The sequence below is a fragment of the Lampris incognitus genome, chromosome 17 (assembly GCF_029633865.1).
Source record: "Lampris incognitus isolate fLamInc1 chromosome 17, fLamInc1.hap2, whole genome shotgun sequence".
NCBI lineage: Eukaryota > Metazoa > Chordata > Actinopteri > Lampriformes > Lampridae > Lampris > Lampris incognitus.
The window spans coordinates 37,157,512-37,181,170 of NC_079227.1; the positions used below are offsets into that span (position 1 = coordinate 37,157,512).

The 23,659-nt window shown below is 49.9% G+C and overlaps 1 protein-coding gene across 1 annotated transcript in view; it reads left to right on the forward strand.

Annotated features, from left to right (window-relative positions):
- The first annotated feature begins 3,570 nt into the window (after positions 1 to 3,570).
- The window catches only part of gfra1b (gdnf family receptor alpha 1b), an 87,001-nt gene continuing 66,912 nt past the window's right edge, over positions 3,571 to 23,659 (forward strand). Inside the window, exons 1-3 of the mRNA XM_056297437.1 lie at positions 3,571 to 3,610; positions 4,047 to 4,358; positions 4,924 to 5,007. Of these exons, the coding sequence (XP_056153412.1) occupies positions 3,571 to 3,610; positions 4,047 to 4,358; positions 4,924 to 5,007 (436 nt within the window). The remainder of the gene's footprint in view (positions 3,611 to 4,046; positions 4,359 to 4,923; positions 5,008 to 23,659) is intronic.

The window sequence follows — 23,659 nt, forward strand, 5'->3', positions numbered from 1 at the left end:
GATTTTTTTTTTAAATTTAGATATGTGTGTTAGTTTGGATATTTGTGTTCTTGTAGTTCTTTTAGTTTTTGGATATGTGTCTTTGTCTTGCACGGCTGGAAAAAACTGAAAGCAGACAAAGGAACACTGCAGAGCGCACAAATCGTGTTGTGTTGTGTTGTGTTGTGTTGTTTTATTCTTCACCCCGTGCCGCGTGCATGTGTGTCTCGCGTCAGCTCCTTTGTCCCCGCTACTGCTATGTCACGCCTGAGCGGTCAGTATTGATTATGTGCGCAGCTGCGTGGACACTGTTGACATGCTGCACAGATTTCGGTATGCACGTCTGCAACGCGGCGAGCATTTGTGAGCCACGGCCGCCCAGAGAGCCGTTGGTTTACGTGTACCCATGCAGAAGCAGGGCCCAGTCTTGAGTGTGCTGGAGACTGTAGGGGATGCGGAGGATGCAGAGGATGCAGGGGATGCAGAGGATGCAGGGGACGCAGAGGATGCCTCGGTGGCTTGGAAGCCAGAGATAACTGATCAGTCAATCAGAGGCTGCTGACTCGGTACCAACAGGAAGGTATATTTCAGCTATGATCTGGTAACTAGTAAATATACATAGACCCCCCCCCCCCAACATCGCTGCAGAGGTGCCTTTGAGCAAGGCACCAATCCCAAAACTCCATTATGTGTCCAGCATATACCACACGGTCCATAGAAACAACTCTGAGTCACTGTCTTTCTCTCGCCCCTCTTCAGCTACGGTTCGCTGTTCATAAGGTTATGCAACACAGGTGCAGAGTTTGGGGGTGCACGTTGTCATGAAAGGGGGGGGGACATGTTTCCAAGAGATACTGAACATATGGAAAGGTGGTGTTTATTACTCTACCACTTGTGATAAAGCGTTCCGTGGAGGAACACCACGCCTGTTCTCCCCCCCCCCCCCTTCAGGGCACGACAGTAGTGTGTGTACTCATATGAATACTAGTGGGTGTCTGGGAAGGATAACACTGGTCAACACAATTTTTCTTGCAAGGGGTTTTTCAACTGATTCTGGCTCACTTTTGGGTGCCGGATCCAAATCTGGCATTAGGTTTTGCCCATCACATCAGGTGTTTCAACTATGAAAAATCATTATTTTTGAGAAAACAGCAATTTTACACTCGAAGTTAAAAAAAAACAATGTTGCATTGGAAGATCGATAGATGCAAAAATGATCACAATGAGTAAATACACACTCAGCCTAGCATGACATTACTTAGGGAATGAATAGGGGTCCTTTTTATCCCCACCAAGAGTGCCAGACTAGATGGTCAACTTTTGTAAAATCCTGAATAAGGAGCGTACAGATAGCACGAAAACTTCATGTGACAGAGCAAATCTGAGCTCAGATTTGGATTCGGCAGCCCGAAATTAGCCAGAAACAGTTTCCAAAGTCCACGCAAGAAAAAACACTATATTTGTAGCGTAAGTGGAAGAGCAGAATTGAAAATACTAAAAATACTAAAAAATACTTTTTTTTTGCTGTCTTCATATTCAACTCATAAAAAGCCCAAACGCCCAATCAGATGTTCATTGATGAAAACAAAATCTTAGAGAATATTTCTGAATCCAATAACATAACTTCACAATTATTCTCAATCTAATAACCAGGAAGACGAAGAAGAAACAAGGAAAATCAGGGACCGTCATTAAATAAATATATTGTGGCACTTAAAGGGTACCTAAATCCTGGACCATTTTTCTGAGTTTGCTGACCTTTTCAGGTTAAAACCGTGTAACGGTTAAAAGCATGGCAGGCTGTGGTGTAAGCATAGCAGAGTAAACAGCTGCCGCTAACTACATTAATAATGGATCTGTTGGATGAACCAGCGTCCCGCGCTTCAGCATACCAACTCCCTCACGCCTCTGGGCGCACGCGCTTCCGATTGCCTCACGGTCTCACCACCCCAATTCTGACACCGATATAGCGAATTCAGGGGGCAGCCGGGACACGAACCCAGGTAGGACCCTTTATTCCAGGAGTGGGCAGTCGTATCCAGAAAGAGCCAGTGTGGGTGGCGGTTTTTGTTCCGACCCAGCAGTTACACACCTGGTCCCACTAATCAACCAGTAGAGTCTCTGCTGAGGAACGTGATTAGGAGACCCGGGTGTGCAACTGCTTGGTTGGAACAAAGACCTGCACCCACACCAGCCTTTTCTGGATAAGGCTGCTCACCGCTGCTTTAGTCGACTGGTTAACGTGGTCGCCCGTGGTGCGGGAGACCCGGGTTCGCGTCCCCGCTGCGGCGGTTCTCGGCTGCCCCCGGAACTGGGTGTAACACTTCAAGAAGGTCCCAGTGAGATACAAGATCTGTTCTTCTGTAGTAAGGTGATACAATTTCAGCATCCATCCATACTGACCGAGGGTAATATATTTTTTAACTAATGGTGCACTTAAAAGGGTTCAGTTCCACGTCCACCTACATGTCCTACACCTATAAGTAGGTCTGTGCCGTCGCCTGCCAATTGTGGACCCATCCGAGGAGGGTGCAGCGTGTAGGCGTAGCAGGTGATCTGTGATGCGGTCGAACAGCACTTTTAAAAATATCAAAATGAAATTGGCCCAGGAGAGTTTTACTCCAGACTCTATGGGCTCTCACGTGTTGTACAGGATATGTGTGAGTCAGTAATGACGTGCGTGTCTGCGATGACGTGTTACCGATCCTCCACCGACTGACGTGTTACGGAAAATAATGTTTCTCTCTGCGTGCCTCAGTAAGATGCACCCGAATACGCTCCTCGCGCACGCAACTCTCCTTCAGCGTGACGTCACTGCACGGCGTATGACGTAGTCGGGCGGGCCGTCCCCCTCGGCGGCGCGTCTCGTCAGAGTGGAGAACTGAGCAGTCCGGGATCAAACACCCGTGCGTGATCCCCCCCCCCCCCAACATCGAAAAAACTTCAGAAGGAGGAATTTATAGTATTTACTTTTGTTTTCCATTTGCTTCCGGAATATACTTTTCCGACGCCCGCAGAAAGCCAAGACCCCCAGACGCGTCCGAGAGAGAAAGTTAGATCAGTTATATTTCACATCGTCTGGCACGCCTGTGGACCGGGCAGGGGGGGGGGGGTTACAACAATTCCACTTATTGTTATCGGTGGCGAGTGTTTGGTCTGAACCTGATTTGGATCAAACCATCCGGCGCTGGCTGCTCCCGGTCTGTGGCACAGCGACAAGCGGGCGAAACGGGAGTTGATGGCACGACCCGAGCGAGCAGATAAGAGGCTGGAGTGGAAATTGTCTCTCCGCTGCGCGTCGGTGTCCGGGTTATCCTGACTGCTCCACACCACCCCGCCGCAGCCCCACTCTGTGCGTGCGTGCGCGCGTGCGTGCGTGCGCGCGCGCGCGCTTCATCCTGACCGTGGACCTCTACTCCCGGAGTTAGTCGCCGCGTCTTCCTCCTTTTCGCATGGATGTACTACACACGATGCCTCGTCCCTTTGGCCAGCACGATGCCCGGAGCCGTGTGACCCACCGCCAGGGCGTCTTACCCTCCTCGCTGAAGCAGCTCCGCAGACGCTAGATAACGGTCCTGTCGGAGGAGCGCGATGATTTTACCAACTTTCTTCCTTGTAGTGGCCGCCCTGGGTAAGTCGTGCGTTCACCTGCTGGGTCTACATTGTCGGTGTGTGATTGCCGTATTTCGGGGTGTCCTCCCGCTTCGGCGTGTGCAGTCTAACTCCCACGTCCACGTCGCGTGTAGCGTATATTATCAAATAACCAAAACTGTGCGTGGTCAGTTCGTGCCAAACGGCCAAACGTGCTGCGTTACGCACTGGATAATGAACCCAACGGGTGACTTCATCCACTTGCGATGCGTCACTCGGTAGCTTAGATCGGCTGAGGGGAACATACCGGGACTCTCCGAGACTGTACAAGTTGTTTTATCTCTTACTTTTGTGCAAAACAAGAAGACAATACTGAAAGTATCAAGGAAACAAAGCATGACCGATCATCCGCCAAATAAAGTAGTACGACCTCACAGACCTTGTGTGATTTAACCCTTAACCCCGGCTTCCTCCAGATTCTATATCCAGTTTCAAGAATGACGGCGGTCCATCGTCCCGGTCCGTCCGTCCGGACTGCGTGAGGGCCAGTGAGCAGTGCCTGAGGGAGCCCACCTGCAGCACCAGGTACCGGACCATGCGGCAGTGCGTGGCCGGCGGCAGGCAGAGCAACTTCAGCGCGGTGACGGGCGCCGAGGCGCAGGGCGAGTGCCGGAGCGCCATCGACGCCATGAAGCAGAGCCCCCTGTACAACTGCAAGTGTAAGAGGGGGATGAAGAAGGAGAAGAACTGCCTCCGGATCTTCTGGAGCATTTTCCAGAGTCTGCAGGGTATGTATATGCCATAAAGAGGCAGCGCGCACATGGTATTGTGAAATCTTATAACGCGCGTGAGAACGAGGTGGAGGAGCTTCGCACGGGGCCGTGTGCGACGGTGGCTGCTTCTCCGCCGAACCTCCATATTTGTGCCCTTTCACCCCCTTTCGGGCCCAGATGCAGCCCATCCCATGAGAAATAAAGCAACTCGTCAATACCATAAGCTGTAATGCGCCTGGTGTAAGGTCACCATTACGCATATAGGTCATCTGCATAATAAGGCCTTCAGTTACCCCCCCACCCCCCATCAGTCGTCACAACTGTAAAAATAATAAGTTGGACAGTTGTGAATTGTTTTTTTTATCAACAAGTCCTTACGGAGGAGCGCGAGGAAGCAGCTTAAAACCCAACTACAGGTCCTAATAAGCTGCTTGTACAAACGACCCATGGGGTGTTTTTGTTGTGGTTGTTGTTGTTTTGTTATTCACACGTGTGGAAGCGTATTCCTCAAACGGAGCACGCTCCCCACACGCGACGGCATGTGAAAGCAGTACTGACGTGGCGCATTGCTCGTGTGCAGGTAACGATCTGCTGGAGGACTCCCCGTATGAACCAGTCAATAGTCGGCTCTCGGATGTCTTCCACTTGGCCCCCATCATGTCAGGTAAGACACGGCTCCTATTTCCCGAGCCAGGGAACCCTCCCTCTGCAGAGCTGTTCTTCCTTCCTTCTAATGACTAGGTTCGGCCACTATCTGTGAGCTCTTCAGAAGTCGTTATCCATCACAGCTGTTGTTATCTGCTATCGTAACCCCGCCATACACACACCACGACCATTTACCACAGCCACGTGATAAGGACTAGTCTGTTTGCGTGCGTGCGTGCGTGCGTGAGGGTTTTTAATCTGTTTTTGTTTAGTTTGGCTCGTGTTCAAAGCTGCGGCCAACCCAGTCGCGCGGACTTTCGTGATGGCATCACGTTAATTAATCTATCGTGATACCATCACGATTATAACCCGATTTACGTGATGTGGTCACGATCTGATAGAACCCTAACCCTAACCCTAACCTTCGTGACCACATCACGTAAATCAGGTCATAATCGTGATGGTATCACGATCGGAAGTCCGTGCGACTGGGTAGGCTGCGGCGGCGGTGCCGACCCACCCCGGTGTGCGTGACTTCAGGCATCTGCTCTCTGACATCTGTGTTTTAAATGACGCGTCCAGGCGGAGCAGCGTCTTGGCTGCTTGTGGTGCTGTGACTTCCGGAAGCAGAGCAGGCAGGCAGGCAGGCAGGCAGGCAGGCAGGCAGGCAGGGCGGCAGGCAGGGCGGCAGACGGTGCTGCACGCTTGCATTGTCTTGCAGAGGGTCCCGTATGAGACACACTCGGTGGACAGTTGTGATCAGATGGAGCGGAGGTGCAGCTGTAACAAGGAGGTGCAGCAGAGACCAGAGGACGAGGGTTCAGCATCATCATCATCATCACAAACAAACTGGATAACATGTTTCCTGTTCACAGCATGCCATGCCTAATCTTCTTAATCTATGTTTTCCAACCCGGGTAGATGAAGCTCGTCTCCATCTCATGGAGACCCTGATTTAAACCTCCGCTGCCTTGCGGCGGGTTACTCGTCTGCGGCCCTGAGGAAACGTCTCCATTGCCAGTCGTCTCGCTTAGTCTTGCCGCTGGTAGCGGGTGGTCTCGGACGAGAGGGCGGGGTTGATGATGCGCAACTCTTCCTCACTTTAATCATCGCGCAAGTCATCAGTCATCCATCACAGGATGACGAGATGGTCCTCGTCGCTGCGACGATGAGTGGTTGACAATCAGCGGCCTGCCAGCAAGTCTTGTGGACAATATGGAGAAGCGGAGCGCACGGCAATCCAGCGGACTGTGACGTTTCATTTTGCCATTTAAGATGGCCGGACAGAGGGCGCCCGGGTGGCGTGGCGGTCTGTTCCGTTGCCTACCAACACGGGGATCCCCGGTTCGAATCCCCGTGTTACCTCCGGCTTGGTCGGTTGTCCCTACAGACACAACTGGCCGTGTCTGCGGGTGGGAAGAAGGATGTGGGTATGCGTCCTGGTCGCTGCTCTAGCGCCTCCTCTGGTCAGTTGGGGTACCTGTTCTGGGGAACTGGGGGGGGATAGCGTGATCCTCCCACACGCTACGTCCCCCTGGTGAAACGCCTCACTGTCAGGTGAAAAGAAGCGGCTGGTGACTCCACATGTATCGGAGGAGGCATGCTCAGCAGAGACTGGGACGGCTCGGGAGAGTGGGGTAATTGGCCAAGTACAATTGAGGAGAAACAAGGGGGGGGGGGTCCATAAAAGAAAGAAAAAAAGATGGCGGAACAGCAGACTAGAAACACTGTTTGACGTCCAACTTGGCAGGAAAACATGAAAAGCTGCTCCATGCACAGGACAGTGAAGAGAAGGAACCAGAACCAGAACCAGTGATCTACAGCAGCCACATTGCAAGTGTCACGTGTTCCGATGACGTCGCGGAAGCCGCTCACAGCCTACGTTACCCGAGCACTTGATTTGGTCCTGGCTTGCCAGAAATGTCCGTGCACCTCAGTCACTGGTCCCAGAAGCAGAAGCGGACGTTCCGCAGTAAATTGTGATATTTTGCAGATGTGTCTGCGTGCACACCGCGCGCTGCGGGGCTTCAGGACCCATGCAGGGCATGCTGGCCGCGCGTGCACCGTGGCATGCGCAGAGGTGGAGGAATGTCATCACATGTCGTGATGTTTAGCTGCACAGCGGTTACGTTGATATGCTCTGATGCACACACATCCTCCCCTCCCCTCCCCTCCCCTGTCAGTCCCTCCCCTCCCCTGTCAGTCCCTCCCCTCCCCTCCCCTGTCAGCCCCTCAGCCTGTGTTACTGATGGACGAGTCTCTGACGACGTGTGCTGGTCCTAGCTGTTACCATAGTGAACGAGGGTCTGCGTGTACTAGGACGTGCTCATGCTAGCAACATAAAATGTACACACCTCCACAAGATCGAGTTCTGCGGACTGCGGTCATTATGAGGAAACTGTGACATCATAATGACGAGTTACTGTGTTCGTGTGCAGAGACAGACTGCAGCTCATAGCTGCTGGTCCTGGTCCTGGTCCTGGTCCTGGTCCTTCTCTTTCTCAGATGGCAAAACGGACTGAACATTTAATACGTAGGCAACAGTAATCTGCATAGAGAACACTGGAATGCAATGATCATGACCAGAAATAGATAAGGTGCTAGAACAGCTCAAACCAAGACACCGTCTAGCCTTTGTTTCTTTCATTTTCTTTTGTTGCTTGGCTGGCTGGCCTTTGGAGTGCTGGTGGGCGTTGAGGCATGTAGGTCGGATTTTTGAATGATTAATTTCACATCCAGGCCGGCACGGTGGCGCAGTGGTTAGCGCGGTCGCCTCACAGCGAGAAGGTCCTGGGTTCGAGTCCCGGGGTAGTCCAACCCTTGGGGGTCGTCCCAGGTCGTCCTCTGTGTGGAGTTTGCATGTTCTCCCCGTGTCTGCGTGAGTGTGCTCCGGTTTCCTCCCACAGTCCAAAGACACGAAGGTCAGGTGACCCGTACTACATTGTCCCTAGGTGTGACTGTGTGAGATAGATGGCCTGGCGGCCTGTCCCAGGTGTCTCCCCGCTTGCCGCCCAGTGACTGCTGGGATAGGCTCCAGCATCCTCGAGACCCTCAGAGCAGGATCAGCGGCTCGGGTGGTGGATGGGTGGGATTTAACATCCAGGGAGTGGAACTGCATGGGTCCGTTTTGACAGTCTGGGGGTTAAAACAACACTCAGAGGTGTGTTGCGGTTGCAGGGCTCTCCATCTAAACAATGGCGCACACGACCATTTGTCTGCATATGCACACTGTGGTACCAGCAGGTGAAGGAGGTGGTCTGATCAGTGGCCCATGACCAGCAGGGTTCACATGCATTGGCCAAGACCATTCCCTTGTTGTTCCTCTCTCTTTAGCTCTCCAAAAGGTGGGTTGAATTTAGTTGCTATACAATAACCCTGCCCCCCCCCGCCACGCCCCCCCCCCGTGATCAATAACCCTTTGACTAACATCACGGCAGCGAGCCCAGCTACAGTGCAGTACTGGAGATGTGGATGTGTTGGAGTTGTAACACTGACGCGAACAGAACAGCGACACCAGGGGGCTGCCGTGCCAAACACAGGAGCCCGCGGCGCGTAGACACAGGACACACGTCACTCTTAGTGTACGCAAGCAGGAAGCAGGAAGCAGGAACCTGTCATTTCATTCCATGCACCTGCGCACGTGAAATGAAACGGAATATGGTTTCCCCCAGCCCACAGCAGCGCAACACAAACACACAGCCAAACTACAAGAACACACACATATCCACACGACGACAAACTAAAAAACACCAACAACAAAAATACACATATATCCAACATATCAAGAAAAACATCCCTGTCCAAGAGGGCAAACGCCAGGATGACTGTCGGAACTGTCTGCATGGGCTAGCAGTTAGCTTAGCCGAACCCGCTTCCGCGTCCTGTCAGACCGCCCTCTGTGTTTCCTCCTCGGGCGCAGCTCCAGGCAAGGCCGTGGTCCCTGGGCCCACAGGACGCGGGAGACCAGGCTCCCCCTGCCGATCCAGCGCCAGCTCTCCCAGCCACCTGGGTGAGGCCGCTGCAAACGTGAATTCGCGCCGCCATCTTCCCGCACCGGAAGCGGAAAATTTACATTAAATATTGACAGATTTACTTTATTACAGTAATATTCTACTTACTTTGTGTGCCGTTGGGGGTGGGGTGGGGGGTTGGATGTTCCTGTATGTCTCAGTACTGACACCATTTGACTGCTGTTGCAGCTTGAATATCAACTGGAATTTTTCCACATGCTGCCATCAATACTGAGGTGAGTCAGTACTGGGGTGAATACTGAGGTGAGTCAGTACTGAGGTGAATACTGAGGTGAGTCAGTACTGGGGTGAATACTGAGGTGAGTCAGTACTGAGGTGAATACTGAAGTGAGTCAATACTGAGGTGAATACTGAGGTGAGTCAGTACTGGGGTGAATACTGAGGTGAGTCAGTACTGAGGTGAATACTGAGGTGAGTCAGTACTGGGGTGAATACTGAGGTGAGTCAGTACTGAGGTGAATACTGACGTGAATCAGTATTGAGGTGAATACTGAGGTGAATACTGAAGTGAGTCAATACTGAGGTGAATACTGAGGTGAGTCAGTACTGAGGTGAATACTGAGGTGAGTCAGTACTGAGGTGAATACTGAGGTGAGTCAGTACTGGGGTGAATATTGAGGTGAGTCAGTACTGAGGTGAACTCTGAGGTGAGTCAGTACTGAGGTGAATACTGAGGTGAGTCAGTACTGGGGTGAATACTGAGGTGAGCCAGTACTGAGGTGAATGCTGAAGTGAGTCAGTACTGAGGTGAACTCTGAGGTGAGCCAGTACTGAGGTGAATACTGAGGTGAGTCAGTACTGAGGTGAATACTGAGGTGAGTCAGTACTGAGGTGAACACTGAGGTGAGTCAGTACTGAGGTGAATACTGAGGTGAGTCAGTACTGGGGTGAATACTGAGGTGAGTCAGTACTGAGGTCAATACTGAGGTGAGTCAGTACTGAGGTGAACACTGAGGTGAGTCAGTACTGAGGTGAATAACACCTGCTTTCATTTTCACCTCCCAGCAACGTGGACCTTGGGCACCAGGGTGAATTAAGGTTAACGGTGCCTGGTTGTAGTCGACAGATGTGAGACCCCTGCGCTGTGGAATACTGTAATGTCCCTCATCTGACTTAGTTAGCCCGTCCCACTTATCCGCCTTCAGCGAGGGCACGCTGAGATTTCTGAGGGAGCGGATGGATTAACAGGGATCAAAAAAGTCCCATCAGCTTCACCAAAAAGATATGTGAAGCTGACCCCTGGACTGCAAAACCATACTCCACATTTAAGGACTGTGTCTTCTATATAGTCTGGAAATCCCAGCAGCCATTGCGCACATCTCATCAGAATCAATGCACGAGTTAAAAAGTTCTCAGCCGCAGTGGCTGCCAACATTTAGTAATTTCTACTAACATTCTACATCCGGTAAAGGAATGTCTTCTTTACTTGCCTGTAAGATTTGTAGTTGGACAGCAAGACGTGGCAAGGAGGGGGCCAGCGGGCAGTTTAGTCGCCCTCCGAGTAGGAATCCCTCTGGAAACTGAACACGTTCATTTGTTGTTCAAAATGTACTCTTCATGTTGGACCTACCAACCACTCTTTCAGTTCTGACAACCTATAAACACCTCATCTCCGCAAGTCCGGCTGTCAGATGACAGGATGCGAGGGGTTTATCCGGGATGCAGAAGGCCAGGAGGCTGAGGCAGGTCTGGGTCTGCTGCCGCGTGCTCACAGCTACTTCCCCGGTTGTAGTATTCCAATCCGGGTGGTGCTTCAGCTCCTGTGACACAGTTTACCGTCACCCGATGCAGCGCAGCTGCTGCTGGAAGGTCACCACGTTCTGCAAGACATCCATGTCAGCAGCGGGATTTCATTGGGTCTGAGGTGACCAGCCAAATGTATCCTGTTTCTGTTTTGCAGCTCTTTCCACTCAAACTTGACACACTAATTGTAAGCGTGGCCCTCCCCTGCCCGTGTGGGGGTTATTAGCATATGTTGGAGGAAAGCGCAAGACAGACAGGCATGCATGGCTGGAGCGTGGCACGCATACGCATGCCAGCGTATATAGCAGTCTGTCAACGGCCCGAGGCAGCGACACCGAGGGGGGGGGGAAAATCCACTTAACAGGATAGATATCAGGGATCCATTTGCCATAAGGTGACCTCATTCCTCGTCTGTGAGTAAGCCAAGCCGGGGGCTGCCAAGGCTCGGCTTAGTGTAAAATTATGTACATATGGGCTTGCATAGCAAGTCTGTACCTGAACCGAATGGTGAGGCATGGTGTTCTACTCCCTAGACAGTTGGGAACATATTAATAACCACACTTTATGTTTCGTTCCGCTCTTTCAATCTATTGCTGTTTTATCCTCGACATGTTAAGCATTAACAGCTTCAGAATATGAAGAAGCTGTTCAGCCATCGCCTCTGATAGCTGTACATGTGATGACTGGACGAACCTTTGGAGAGGGAACAGCCCTGCCGGATGAAATCCACCCCACGAGAAACTCAGATGCCATCACTTCTCCTGCACTCGTCACGTCAGACAGCGGAAGTGCCGGTCTCTCTTCACAGCACCGTGCCGTGCTGTGCTGGGCGTGTCGTGGGTTTTAGCCGGAACCTGGTCGTGTTTGCCCACAATAAATAAGAGGACTATTGATCCGTGAGTGTTGAGAGCACTGTGCGCCTACGTAAGTCGTGTTGCATGACCCTGACGCTCCAGAGAAAGCCTCTCAGACCATATGTCCATAATTTCATTAATCCAAACTGAAGGCGCGTGGCACCCAGTCCAATAACGAGGCGAATAAATTCCCCAGCACGAGCTCGAGTTAAATGCTGTGTCGTTTAAGAAGGCCGCCGCGTGCGTTGAGAGATAAGGTGCGACTTGCACCGATCGTCCTCCAGATCTCGGCAGCGCGCATCAGCAGCTGTACGCCACGTGTTCTCTCACCCGACGTCTCGAGGGAGTTTGTGATTAGTTTAGTAATTGTGTTCAGTAATGAGTTTGCATCAAGTCCTGCTGTCAGCAGTCACATTTTAACATCATATGTTCTGCCACGCCCTGAGCATCATGTTTCATTGACTGCAACTATTTTCAATTAATTGGCATTTCATACGTACTTATTTTAGAATTGCCAATTATGTTTTAATGTGTTATCGCCAAATTACTTCAATTCTGCCTCAGTGTCATCACATTCTGTGGAGATATATTACTACAACTCCTTCCCAAACTCCATAGCCTGTCAAGATAAATACCCAACTGAGATATTAATGCATTACATATGTTAGTGTGTCTGTTAGGAAACTAACTGACACAAAAATTAACATTTTAACATCGTTTAATACTATTTTTCAAGCAATTTAAAATGGCCGCCGTCCAACGCCTGTAAATCCTGCAGCGCCTCGGTGGTAGTCATGGCGCGTCTGTAACCAGACTTGTTGGACATAATTACACATCAAGTGTAGACTATTTCTCTCCACTGGAGGGCGCTAGTATGTTTTTAGGACAGAGCAACGAACTTCACGAAGGAAATGACGCCACCAACACACGTCATAAATACTGACATAACGCGCAAGATGACGCGCAAATTCCGAGACGGTCATTTTGACCGGTCATGGTCGTTTTAGGTAGATCTTATCATACATTTTTTGTGTGCAACTGATCTAAAACTCATTTTAATGCAAATATATGCAATTTTAGGAGCATTCAGGGAGCGGCAGATCTGCACCCTTTTCACCCACAAAGTTGTTAATATTTGAAACTCCAAAACCGTCAAAATGACCGCCTTGGTCGTTCTAATATGAAAGGGGATTGTTGGAAAGAATGCTGTTGTAAACAGTAATGAGCCATGCCTGAGCTCCATCTTCATGAAGGCAAGACATGACGGAGATGCTGGTGGGCCTAGCTAACACCGACTCATCATCTCACTGCTTCTTCAGGAGCACTGTGGTGGCTTTTCCTTCCATCTCTCCGATGAAGATGCTGTGACACCCACCCAACCCACAATCACGAATGCATGAGGTGACTGACCTGCTGTCTGTGTCTCCACCTTCCTGCTGATGCTGCAGACTGGAAGAACCATATGGCTGCCTTAAGGGTTTCAGCCACGTTAGTGCATCCAATTGCGTTGACATAAAACCTTTAATATACACACAACCTGTGTTTGTTAGAGCTCTTCAAAACACGGTACAATTATGGCAATGTTGGTAGAAAGAATGTCTTTTTTTTAATTCAATCCTTAAGTATCTTTTGACACTTTCACAAGAACGCATCATGGATGGAACAGCGTTTTATTCATGAGACATCACGTGAGCATGCATTCAGGCAACTTCTCCAGTGATGAAAGGGTCTGCTGACGCTCTCACGCACTTATATTTCACTAGGAAATGATCAAAAAAGTCATAGGATATAGTCATGGTATCATGTCTCTCTTTCTCTTTTCCAAAATAAGAGCCCAAGTCAGTCTGGCTTTGATTTGCTAAAGGTGCATTCAGAAACGTGTCATTATAAAACCCATACCGGCGGTGTAGAACACGGTTCTATACCCAGGCTCTATACCCAGGTTCTATATCCAGGCTCTATACCCAGGCTCTATACCCAGGTTCTATGCCCAGGTTCTATACCCAAGCTCTATTTCCATGCTCTATACCCAGGCTCTATACCCAGGTTCTATGCCCAGGCTCTATTTCCATGCTCTATACCCAGGTTCTATACCCAGGTTCTATAGCCAGATTCTATACCCAGGCTCCATACCCCGGTTCTATGCCCAGGTTCTACATCCAGGCTCTATATCCAGGCTCTATACCCAGGCTCTATTTCCATGCTCTATACCCAGGCTCTATACCCAGGTTCTATGCCCAGGCTCTATTTCCATGCTCTATACCCAGGTTCTATACCCAGGTTCTATAGCCAGATTCTATACCCAGGCTCCATACCCAGGTTCTATGCCCAGGTTCTACATCCAGGCTCTATATCCAGGCTCTATATCCAGGTTCTATGCCCAGGTTCTATACCCAGGCTCTATACCCAGGTTCTATGCCCAGGCTCTATTTCCATGCTCTATACCCAGGTTCTATACCCAGGTTCTATAGCCAGATTCTATACCCAGGCTCCATACCCAGGTTCTATGCCCAGGTTCCACATCCAGGCTCTATATCCAGGCTCTATACCCAGGTTATATAGCCAGGTTCTATATCCAGGCTCTATACCCAGGTTCTATGCCCAGGTTCTATACCCAGGCTCTATTTCCATGCTCTATACCCAGGCTCTATACCCAGGTTCTATGCCCAGGCTCTATTTCCATGCTCTATACCCAGGTTCTATACCCAGGTTCTATAGCCAGATTCTATACCCAGGCTCCATACCCAGGTTCTATGCCCATGTTCTACATCCAGGCTCTATATCCAGGCTCTATACCCAGGTTATATAGCCAGGTTCTATATCCAGGCTCTATACCCAGGTTCTATAGCCAGGTTCTATATCCAGGCTCTATACCCAGGTTCTATAGCCAGGTTCTATATTCAGGCTCTATACCCAGGTTCTATAGCCAGGCTCTATACCCAGGTTCTATAGCCAGGCTCTATACCCAGGTTCTATACCCAGGTTCTATGCCCAGGTTCTATACCCAGACTCTATGCCCAGGCTCTATACCCAGGTTCTAAGCCCAGGTTCTACATCCAGGCTCTATATCCAGGCTCTATACCCAGGTTATATAGCCAGGTTCTATATCCAGGCTCTATACCCAGGTTCTATAGCCAGGTTCTATATTCAGGCTCTATACCCAGGTTCTATGCCCAGGTTCTATATCCAGGCTCTATATCCAGGCTCTATACCCAGGTTCTATAGCCAGGTTCTATATCCAGGCTCTATACCCAGGCTCTATAGCCAGGTTCTATACCCAGGCTCTATACCCAGGTTCTATGTCCAGGTTCTATGCATGGGTTCTATGCCCAGGTTCTATAACCAGGTTTTATGCACGGGTTCTATACCCAGGTTCTATACCCAGGTTCTATACCCAGGCTCTATACCCAGGCTCTATACCCAGGCTCTATACCTAGGCTCTATACTCAGGTTCTATACCCAGGCTCTATACCTAGGCTCTATACCCAGGTTCTATACCCAGATATCCACGCTCCTACAGACTCATGTTCTGTGGAGAAAAGGGGTGTTTGCTGGTTTCTCAGAGCAGTGTTAAACTACAGTATTGTTTGGAGCTTTCTGCACCACTGTGTTCACCATAATGGATCAATGGGGATTCAACTCTATAATCACCGTGAGCCTTTCTATGATTATAGGATAACAGTAATGTTGTTACTAATTACACGATCTTAATTAACATTGGTACTTGACACCGCATGGGCTCCCAGTGGTGAAATGGCTCTCCTTCCCTCGGCCTTTAGCTGGTGCTCCTTAAAGTGTTCCTTATTTGACTTTTTCTACAACTACTACTAGTACTACTTCCGCTGTTCCCGTTAGGGGGCGCCACAGCCAATTATCCGTTTCCATCTCTTCCTGTCCTCTGCATCTTCCTCTGTCACACCAGCCACCTGCATGTCCTCCCTCATCACATCCATAAACCTCCTCTCTGGCCTTCCTCTTCTCCTCTTCCCTGGCAGCTCCATATTCAGCATCCTTCTCCCAACATACCCAGCATCTCTCCTCCACACATGTCCAAACCATCTCAGTCTTGCCTCTCTGGATTTGTCTCCAAACCGTCCAACCTGAGCTAATATACTCCTTCCTCGTCCTGTCCTTCTTCATCACTCCCAGTGAAAGTCCTGGCATCAAGTCTTGGCCTCCTGGGTTGGGTTCCTGAACGGGTTCCTTAGCTGACCGTTTGTGAGGCAGCCTTTAATACCTGATAACTTTTATAAATCCACACCTCCCTGAATCAATCATTTCTTAATGCTGGTCATTTTATACAGGCTTGAGGCACTGATGTGCCAAACTCTGCAGGAACATGGTCCTCATAAAAGGCCACCTTTCGTTTTACAGCTGCAGTTTCTAGATCTATAAAACATTATGGGGGTAGCTCTCTTTTCTACTGCTTTCGTCTTGTTTTTGACTACCACCGATGTGGCATGTTTAAAGAGACCCTTCTAAATGATTATCTCAGAATCAAATGATTTACTCATTTAAATTTAATTTAACTTAATCTAAATCAATTTTTAAATTAGAGTACATTTAAATTAATATTATTTAACCATTTAAATTATCTCGGAATGAGAGTCGTGTTTATTGGCCATGTAGTGGGATGTGACTCTGGTTCCGTGGCTCTCTCGGTGTACTGACGATACAATAACAACACGACAACATAGTCTATCTGCAGTGTATGCTGTCATTCCTCTTTACTTTCCAATCGGTGTCATGTTACTGTGTGCGTTTACATATATTGTAGCGAATTCAGGGGGGCAGCCCAGGAACCGCCATAGCCGGGACGCGAACCCGTGTCTCCCGCACCGCAAGCGACAACGTTAACCAGTCGACTAAAGGGTCCGACCCGTTAGTCAAGGACCAACGTGTCTACTTATCCATGCACGTTACACACTATATACATATAAATAAAAGCAGATAGATCAAACCTCAGGAATTAAACCAGTAATGGCGCTACTGTCACCAAACTGGTGTTGTGGGTCACGGGGTCCTTGGCCTGCCTTCCGGACTGCACGTGCTGGCATGCTGGTAGTTGTAGTTCATGCCTAACAGGGACACGAGCTTGTTTTCTGCTGTTGTGTTTTTGTTCCTAAAGTGCTCTCCGGCATTTTATTTATATATATATATATATATATATATATATATATATCTCGCTCTCTCTCTCGCTCTCTATATATATATATATATAATTTCATACGTTCTATTCTATACTCTATTCATTTATTTTGCAGTTATGTTGGTCGTTTGTATTGAAGCCTTGATCAACGGTTCGGGTCATTACTGCTCATTAGCGTCCCTCATTAGTGTCATGCGGGTCAACGAGACGGCGTGACCACACGGGACACGTGTTACGTCTGGTAAGATAAAGATAACCAGGCTTGTTGTTTTGTAAGATTATGCGTTCCTCTTTCTACATACATCGAGCCAGGTGAGGAGGGTGCCCCGGTTACAGAGCCCATCCCCTCCACCCTAAACGCCCCTTGTGGCCACTGCAGGTATGACAGTCGCACGCTGTTCGCAGTCTCGACGCCGGAAGACCAACGCGCGTCTCAAACCGCTCAGGATGGGTGAGATCCCGGCACGAGCCTCCCCTCCATCCTGCCGCGCTGCCTCCCTCTCCACGCGCCCCGCAGAGGCGGTCTGCAGGTCTACAGCTGAAACCGCCGCAGCACGCGACACCGTCCCGCTACCGTCTCGCCGCTTGCTGATACAAATGAATGAACCCACCAGCTTTGGCCCCCTCCTCTCAGTCCTCTTGTCAGTCCTCCTCTCTATTCCCCCCCCAGTCCTCCTCCCAGTCCTCCTCTCAATCCCCCCCCATCGGTCCTCCTCCCAGTCCTCCTCTCAATCCCCCCCCTCGGTCCTCCTCCCAGTCCTCCTCTCAATCCCCCCCTCAGTCCTCCTCGCAGTCCTCCTCTCAATCCCCCCCCTCAGTCCTCCTCCCAGTCCTCCTCTCAATCCCCCCCTCAGTCCTCCTCCCAGTCCTCCTCTCAATCCCCCCCCCAGTCCTCCTCCCAGTCCTCCTCTCAATCCCCCCCTCAGTCCTCCTCCCAGTCCTCCTCTCAATCCCCCTCTCAGTCCCCCCCTCAGTCCCCCCCTGTTGCAGTGTCATGTAGCAGACACTTTTATCCAAACGTCTGAGAGTTAATCCAACACAAGCAAGGATCCAGCCAAAAAGTGACAACACAAGTGCCAACAAACTAGGTTCAAGTCCGATATGACATATGTGTCAACAGGCAGTGCACAAAGGCAGTGCATAGGGGGCATAGAAGCTATATATATATATATATATATATATATATATATATAGAGCCATCAGGTGTGGAGGTGTTGATGAAAGAGCTGGGTCTTTATCTTCTGGAGTTTGGTAACGTGATCCACCACCGGGGAACTACAGAAGAGAAGAGTCTGGCTAGTGATTTGGGGCCCCGCCGTGGCGGAAGTGCCAGGCACCTTTCATTGGCAGAGCGTAGTGAGCGGGACTGAGAGTAGACCTGAATGAGGACGTTCAGATAGGCGGGAGCCGTTTTAGTTGCTGTTTTGTAAGCCAGCATTAAGGTTTGGAATTTGATGCGGGCAGCAGCTGGGAGCCAGCGGAGGGATATGAACAGCGGAATGACATGTGCTGATTCGGGTTGGTTGAAGACCAGACACGCCGCCATGTTCCGGATCATTTGCAGAGGGTTGAAAGTGCATGCAGGGGGACCTGCCAGTAAAGAGCTGCAGTGATATTACAAGAGCCTGTAGCAGGAGTTGTGCTGCATGCTCAGGCAGGTAGGGTGTCATTTTCCTAATGTTGTACAGGGCAAATAAGCACGACCGAGGTCGTCATCAGTCATGACCCCAGCTTCCGGGCAGACTTTGTGGACGTGAGTTGGGTTGAGCCGAGCTGGATATTGATCTGTTGTTGCAAGGATGGCCTGGCTGGTATAACGAGGAACTCAAGTCTTACATAGGTTGAGCTGAAGGTGGCGCTCTTTCATCCTTGCAGCGATATCAGCAAGGCATGACGATGCCCGTGCCGAGCCTGTGAGGTCATCTGGGGGGAGGATGGGAAGAGCTGGGTATCGTCAGCATAGCAACGGTATGAGACCCCATGAGAGCGGATGATTGCACCACGTGCGGTGGTGTCTATTGAGGAGAGAAGGGGACATGTAGTATTTAGGCTTTCATAACAGACAGACTTATGACGTTTAAACTGTCATAAGCATGTATGCATAACATATTTTGCAGCTGATAAGTTTCCTTGTCGGTGGCTATATAATGGTGGTCTTCACCCCCCCACCCCCAATAGCATACATTTCTGACAGTGTACACAAATGAGTAATACAATGCCTTACGTAATTTAAGGGTTGTAATCAGCTAATGATGAGAGTCATGTCAAGACAAAAGGAGAAACTACACGCCACCTAAAAACCTCGTTTAACTAACTGGCTTAATTAAGTTCATGCGGTGCTCCCTCTGTAGGAATTCCACCCACACATCTGGTTATCTCGGTACCGTACATGTAAACAGCTCCATCCAAAAGCAAAGCAAATCTATTACGCCAGATCAAATATATCAGTGTCTTTTTAATACAATAGATTTTTGTTAACACTGAATTCAGACAAGTAGTAGAATATGTATAGTCCAGTGTCACACAGACATTTGGATTAGCAATAGCATTCCGTGTTCGTGGGCTTATACCATGTTTTAGGAAGGATCCGTGAACGGATTTTCTCACGCACGCACAGTCATGCTCTGGTACCTCACTGACTCACTCTGATGTAACAATATACGTGTTAGAAAACGAGGGCTCAGATGAATGAGAGCGGAGACCTCTCGACGAGACGAGCCTACCCGGATGTTGAGGTTTGACACGCCACGCGGAGCGGGCAAGGGGGACATACAGCGATGAGTAATGACGGAGGCCATGGCTAATCAGGACTCCGAGCCGAGGAAGTACACAGCCCTGAGCTTCAAGGGACGCGTGATAGGGTCTTCATTGGGCTAAAAGTAGCAAATCAACCACACGCAAGCATATGTGCCCACACACTTGTTACCGCAACTTAGACGTAGACCGTCCTACAGACACACACGGGGCTGCACAAATAAAACTGACTCGACATTTACAGACTCAAATGCGTCTGTAAACATCGCACACTTTCAACACAAGTCCTCCAACCCGTATGACCACATAGGTCGTTTGTCCTCTAATACGACACACAGGAGCGTTTCCTAAACGAGCGCCCCTACCGGCGGCAGGAGATATACCGCAGATACTTTCCGCCTCAGTGCCTTGTGGGTTTTTTAAAACAACAGAACATGTAGTCGGTGCGTTTCTGTGACGTTTCGCCGTCTAGTATGGTAACTAAGATTGCTTTTGGCAGTACGTTTACCTATGAATGACGTCATAAGAGCTAACTCAACGTTAGCCAAAAGTTGGAAAGTCAGCTAGCGTGGACGTTATAACCGCTATGTCACATTACACTTTGCTTTTATTACTATTCCTTCTCACGAGAGCTTAAGGAAGGAGATGCTTATTGTTACAGGGAAGGTAACGTGTTAGTAACGACCCTTTAGTCGAGTCTAGGGGACGCGCAGGGCCTAACATTATGCAGCGAGGATGTGAGTTTCAACACAAAAGCCAAGATGCCGACTAAAATGCTATTGTAACGTGCATGGATAAGTAGACACGCTGGCCGCTGGCTGGCGGGTCTGATCCTTTAGTCGAGCGGTTAGCGATGTCTCCTGCGGTGCGGGCGACAAGGGTTCGCTTCCCGGCCGCGGCAGTTCCTGTGTTTGCGTTGTCCCCCGAATTCGCTACATTGGTGTCAGAAGTGGGATGGAGCGACCGTAAGGCCATCGGAAGCGCATGCGCCCTGAGGCGTGAAGGAGCTGATATGCTTAAGCGCGGGGACGCGCTTCCCGAAGGAGGGGGGGTAGTGTAACGTGCATGGATTAGTGTAGACACGCTGGCCGCTGGCTGGCGGGTCTGACCCTTTAGTCGAGCGGTTAGCGATGCCTCCTGCGGTGCGGGCGACACTGGTTCGCTTCCCGGCCGCGGCAGTTCCTGTGGTTGCAGGGAACCTAAGAACGGTGCCCAAATAAAGAAACATAAGTGACCTCCTAAACTAGTGCAATAGGATTCTAGACTGGTAAATACAGAGGGTAGCACTCACCCCTAACCTGGTGTATATAACAAAGACAGCCTACGTGATGAAGAGCACACCCATGGGCAGCTTACCCATCCCCTTGATCCTGCGCGTAAAAACCAAACCGCTACACCGTGATCCTAACAATGCCGTACAACAAACATGTAACAATATCCAACCAAACAGAAGACAAGACGACATCTCTCGAACACAGGACAGGAGGGCATTTAAATAGGCGGGCGGATGGCTGATTGGGTCTGGAACAGGTGCGCAAACGATGGACTGGAAACACCCGGGCTCAACAGGAGGCGGGGCATTACCTCGAGAGGGAAAACTACAGACACGCGGCACTAGGGCCGTAACACCCCCTCCCATAAGAGCAAGCCTCAATGGCTGGCGATAATCATAAGCTCCCCCCACCACCACCACCACCACCAATCTGCCATATAACATCCACTCCTACCCAGTAATCGTAACAATCCCACACAACATATCCCACACATTACTCCTAACCACGAGAAAGAGCATTCTGCGAACCTTTCTTGTGTCGGATCTCCAAATTATAACCTTGGACGATCAGTGACCACCACATCAGGCGCTGGTTGTTGTTCCGCGTTCTGTGAAGGAACACTGAAGGATCGTGGTCAGTAGAGAATCACAGGCGTGACACTAGATCCTACGTAAACTTCTTGTTGCACCACTGATCTATTCACCACATTGACTGTAAGGAAGACCAGAGACTACAGAGAACAAAATATTGCCAAGAACCGCGTTAAGGACTTACTGGAGATGATTGCTGAGGAGGAATCTCTAAAGAAGAGGCTCATTAGCAGCATCAAAACATCTAGTTTGCATTGTTGCCTGCCCTGTTTGGCAGTAGTCTTTTGTGTTTTGCTGAAGTCCAGTAAAGAGACTTGATACGTTACCAATTGTCTCCGCCTCTTCTCTGCAATTGGGTCCAATACACTGCGTTACAGGAATCTGCCAGTTCCAGCAAGAGAAGGACATCATCTGCGAGGATGAAGAGGCATTCTGCCTGTCCCGAGAGATCACATCAACTAAACTACTCCTTTGCCAACTGAAGAACGTAAGACGGATTGGAGGCAACATGTGAGACTCATCGGGAGAGGATCCAGGGGCCCAACTGGAGGCCCTCCCAAGAGGAGAGAGGCGCTCTCTCCGAGCACATGGTCACATCCAAGAGGAAGAACCTGGAAGCTTTACAAGCAGAGGTTCGGGGTCTGGAGGAGCTCAAATTGCTTAACATCCGTAATATTACTGAAGCCATCCGCACGGAGCTCGCAGTGTTTTGGGAAAAGTGTTTCTTCAGCCTTGAACAGCGACATGCTTTTGTGCTGTATTTTAGTGAGGATTTCACAGAGGAACTTGAGGCTGCATGACACCGAGATCCAGCGTTTGAAGCAGCATTATGAGCTTTTTGAGGGGGTTCATCAATGGGAACAGAGGGGGACGCTTCTTGGAGCTGGAGAAAGAGGCCCCAGACCCAGCAAGGTTTGCAAACAGATGAAGGAATCTGCTTAAAGAGAAGCAGAGATCTGAGCTACAGAAGAGCTCGCCCAAGCTTGAAAAACTGAGCGCAAATTGATATGTGGCAGTGTGAGATCAGGGAAGAGACTTTCTTGTGAATGGACAGAAGTTCCTGCACTATGTGGGGGAGCAGTGGGAGTTATACCGCATACAGAAGGAAAAGGAGAAACACGAACGGCATCTTAAGAAAGCGTGAAGGTACAGGGGATGTGCCATGGGCGCGTCAAGTCCAACCAGATCCACAAGTTTCCCAAAGAAGAGAAGGGCTGGTCCACCGACTGCTCACTCCCAAAAGACAGGTGGACGCACAGCTGCAGGTGGCGAGGGAGCTGGAGAAAAGCAGGGGTGAGACGGAGACGCAGGCAGCGGGTGTGTACAGGACTGGAGCGAGAGAAGGCCTTCGACCAAAGGTTTGTCCAAACAGCCCTGGAGGAGCAGAGGCGCTGTGAGGATGCCAAGGAGAAGCAGCCAGCGAGCGGTTGATACAGGACCTCACGCAGGCCCGGGACCAGGCTCAAGCGGAACAAAAGGAGCCGACAGGCTGGTGGCTGATGCTCTGTCCCATGGGTGATAATAGCTGCCCTGTTACCATTCAACAGGGTGCGTACACTTAAGAGAAAGGAGACATTTTTGTCACTATGCATACTTACAAGTAGTAACGGTGTCCATTTTTGAAGAGGATCACCCTCTTCAATACAAACCTAGGGTTTGTTTTTATGGGGGGGGGGGGTGTTACGGCCCTAGTGCTGGGTGTCTGTGCAGTTTTCCCTCTCCAGGTCATGCCGCGCCTCCTGTGGAGCTGCTGGTTGAGCCCAGGTGATTCAAGCCTCGTCGGCTGGGTGTAAGCCTTGGAGAGAGACGCCCAGCAGGGCCAGTGTTGGCAGCCAGAGAGATTTTTTTTAAAAAAAAACAAATCATACTCAAGCCACAAGCAAATACATATTTAAAAATAAATCACATCAATTCTCCAGACAAAACAAGTTGGTTGTCTTTTACTGAACACAGCACGTCTCCATGAACCCAGATAACACTGGATATATTTCATTTCTCTGTAATAATTGAAGTCGTTCATCATCCTGGCCTTTACCATCCTAGTAAACAGCAGCTTTACGTCAGTGTCTACCGAGTTGTCCATCTTCCTCATGGCCATTTCTGCTTGTCCCAGGATGACATTCATCAGCTGACATTTTTCTTTTACAGCACGTTTATACTTAATCCCCAGCATGAACATGTGCTTGGAGAAAACCAAAATTCTCCAACAACGTGAACAGTGGTGAGTGAGAGAGGGCTAGTAGGCCATTGTTGACGGCCAGTGGGCAAGTGTTGGC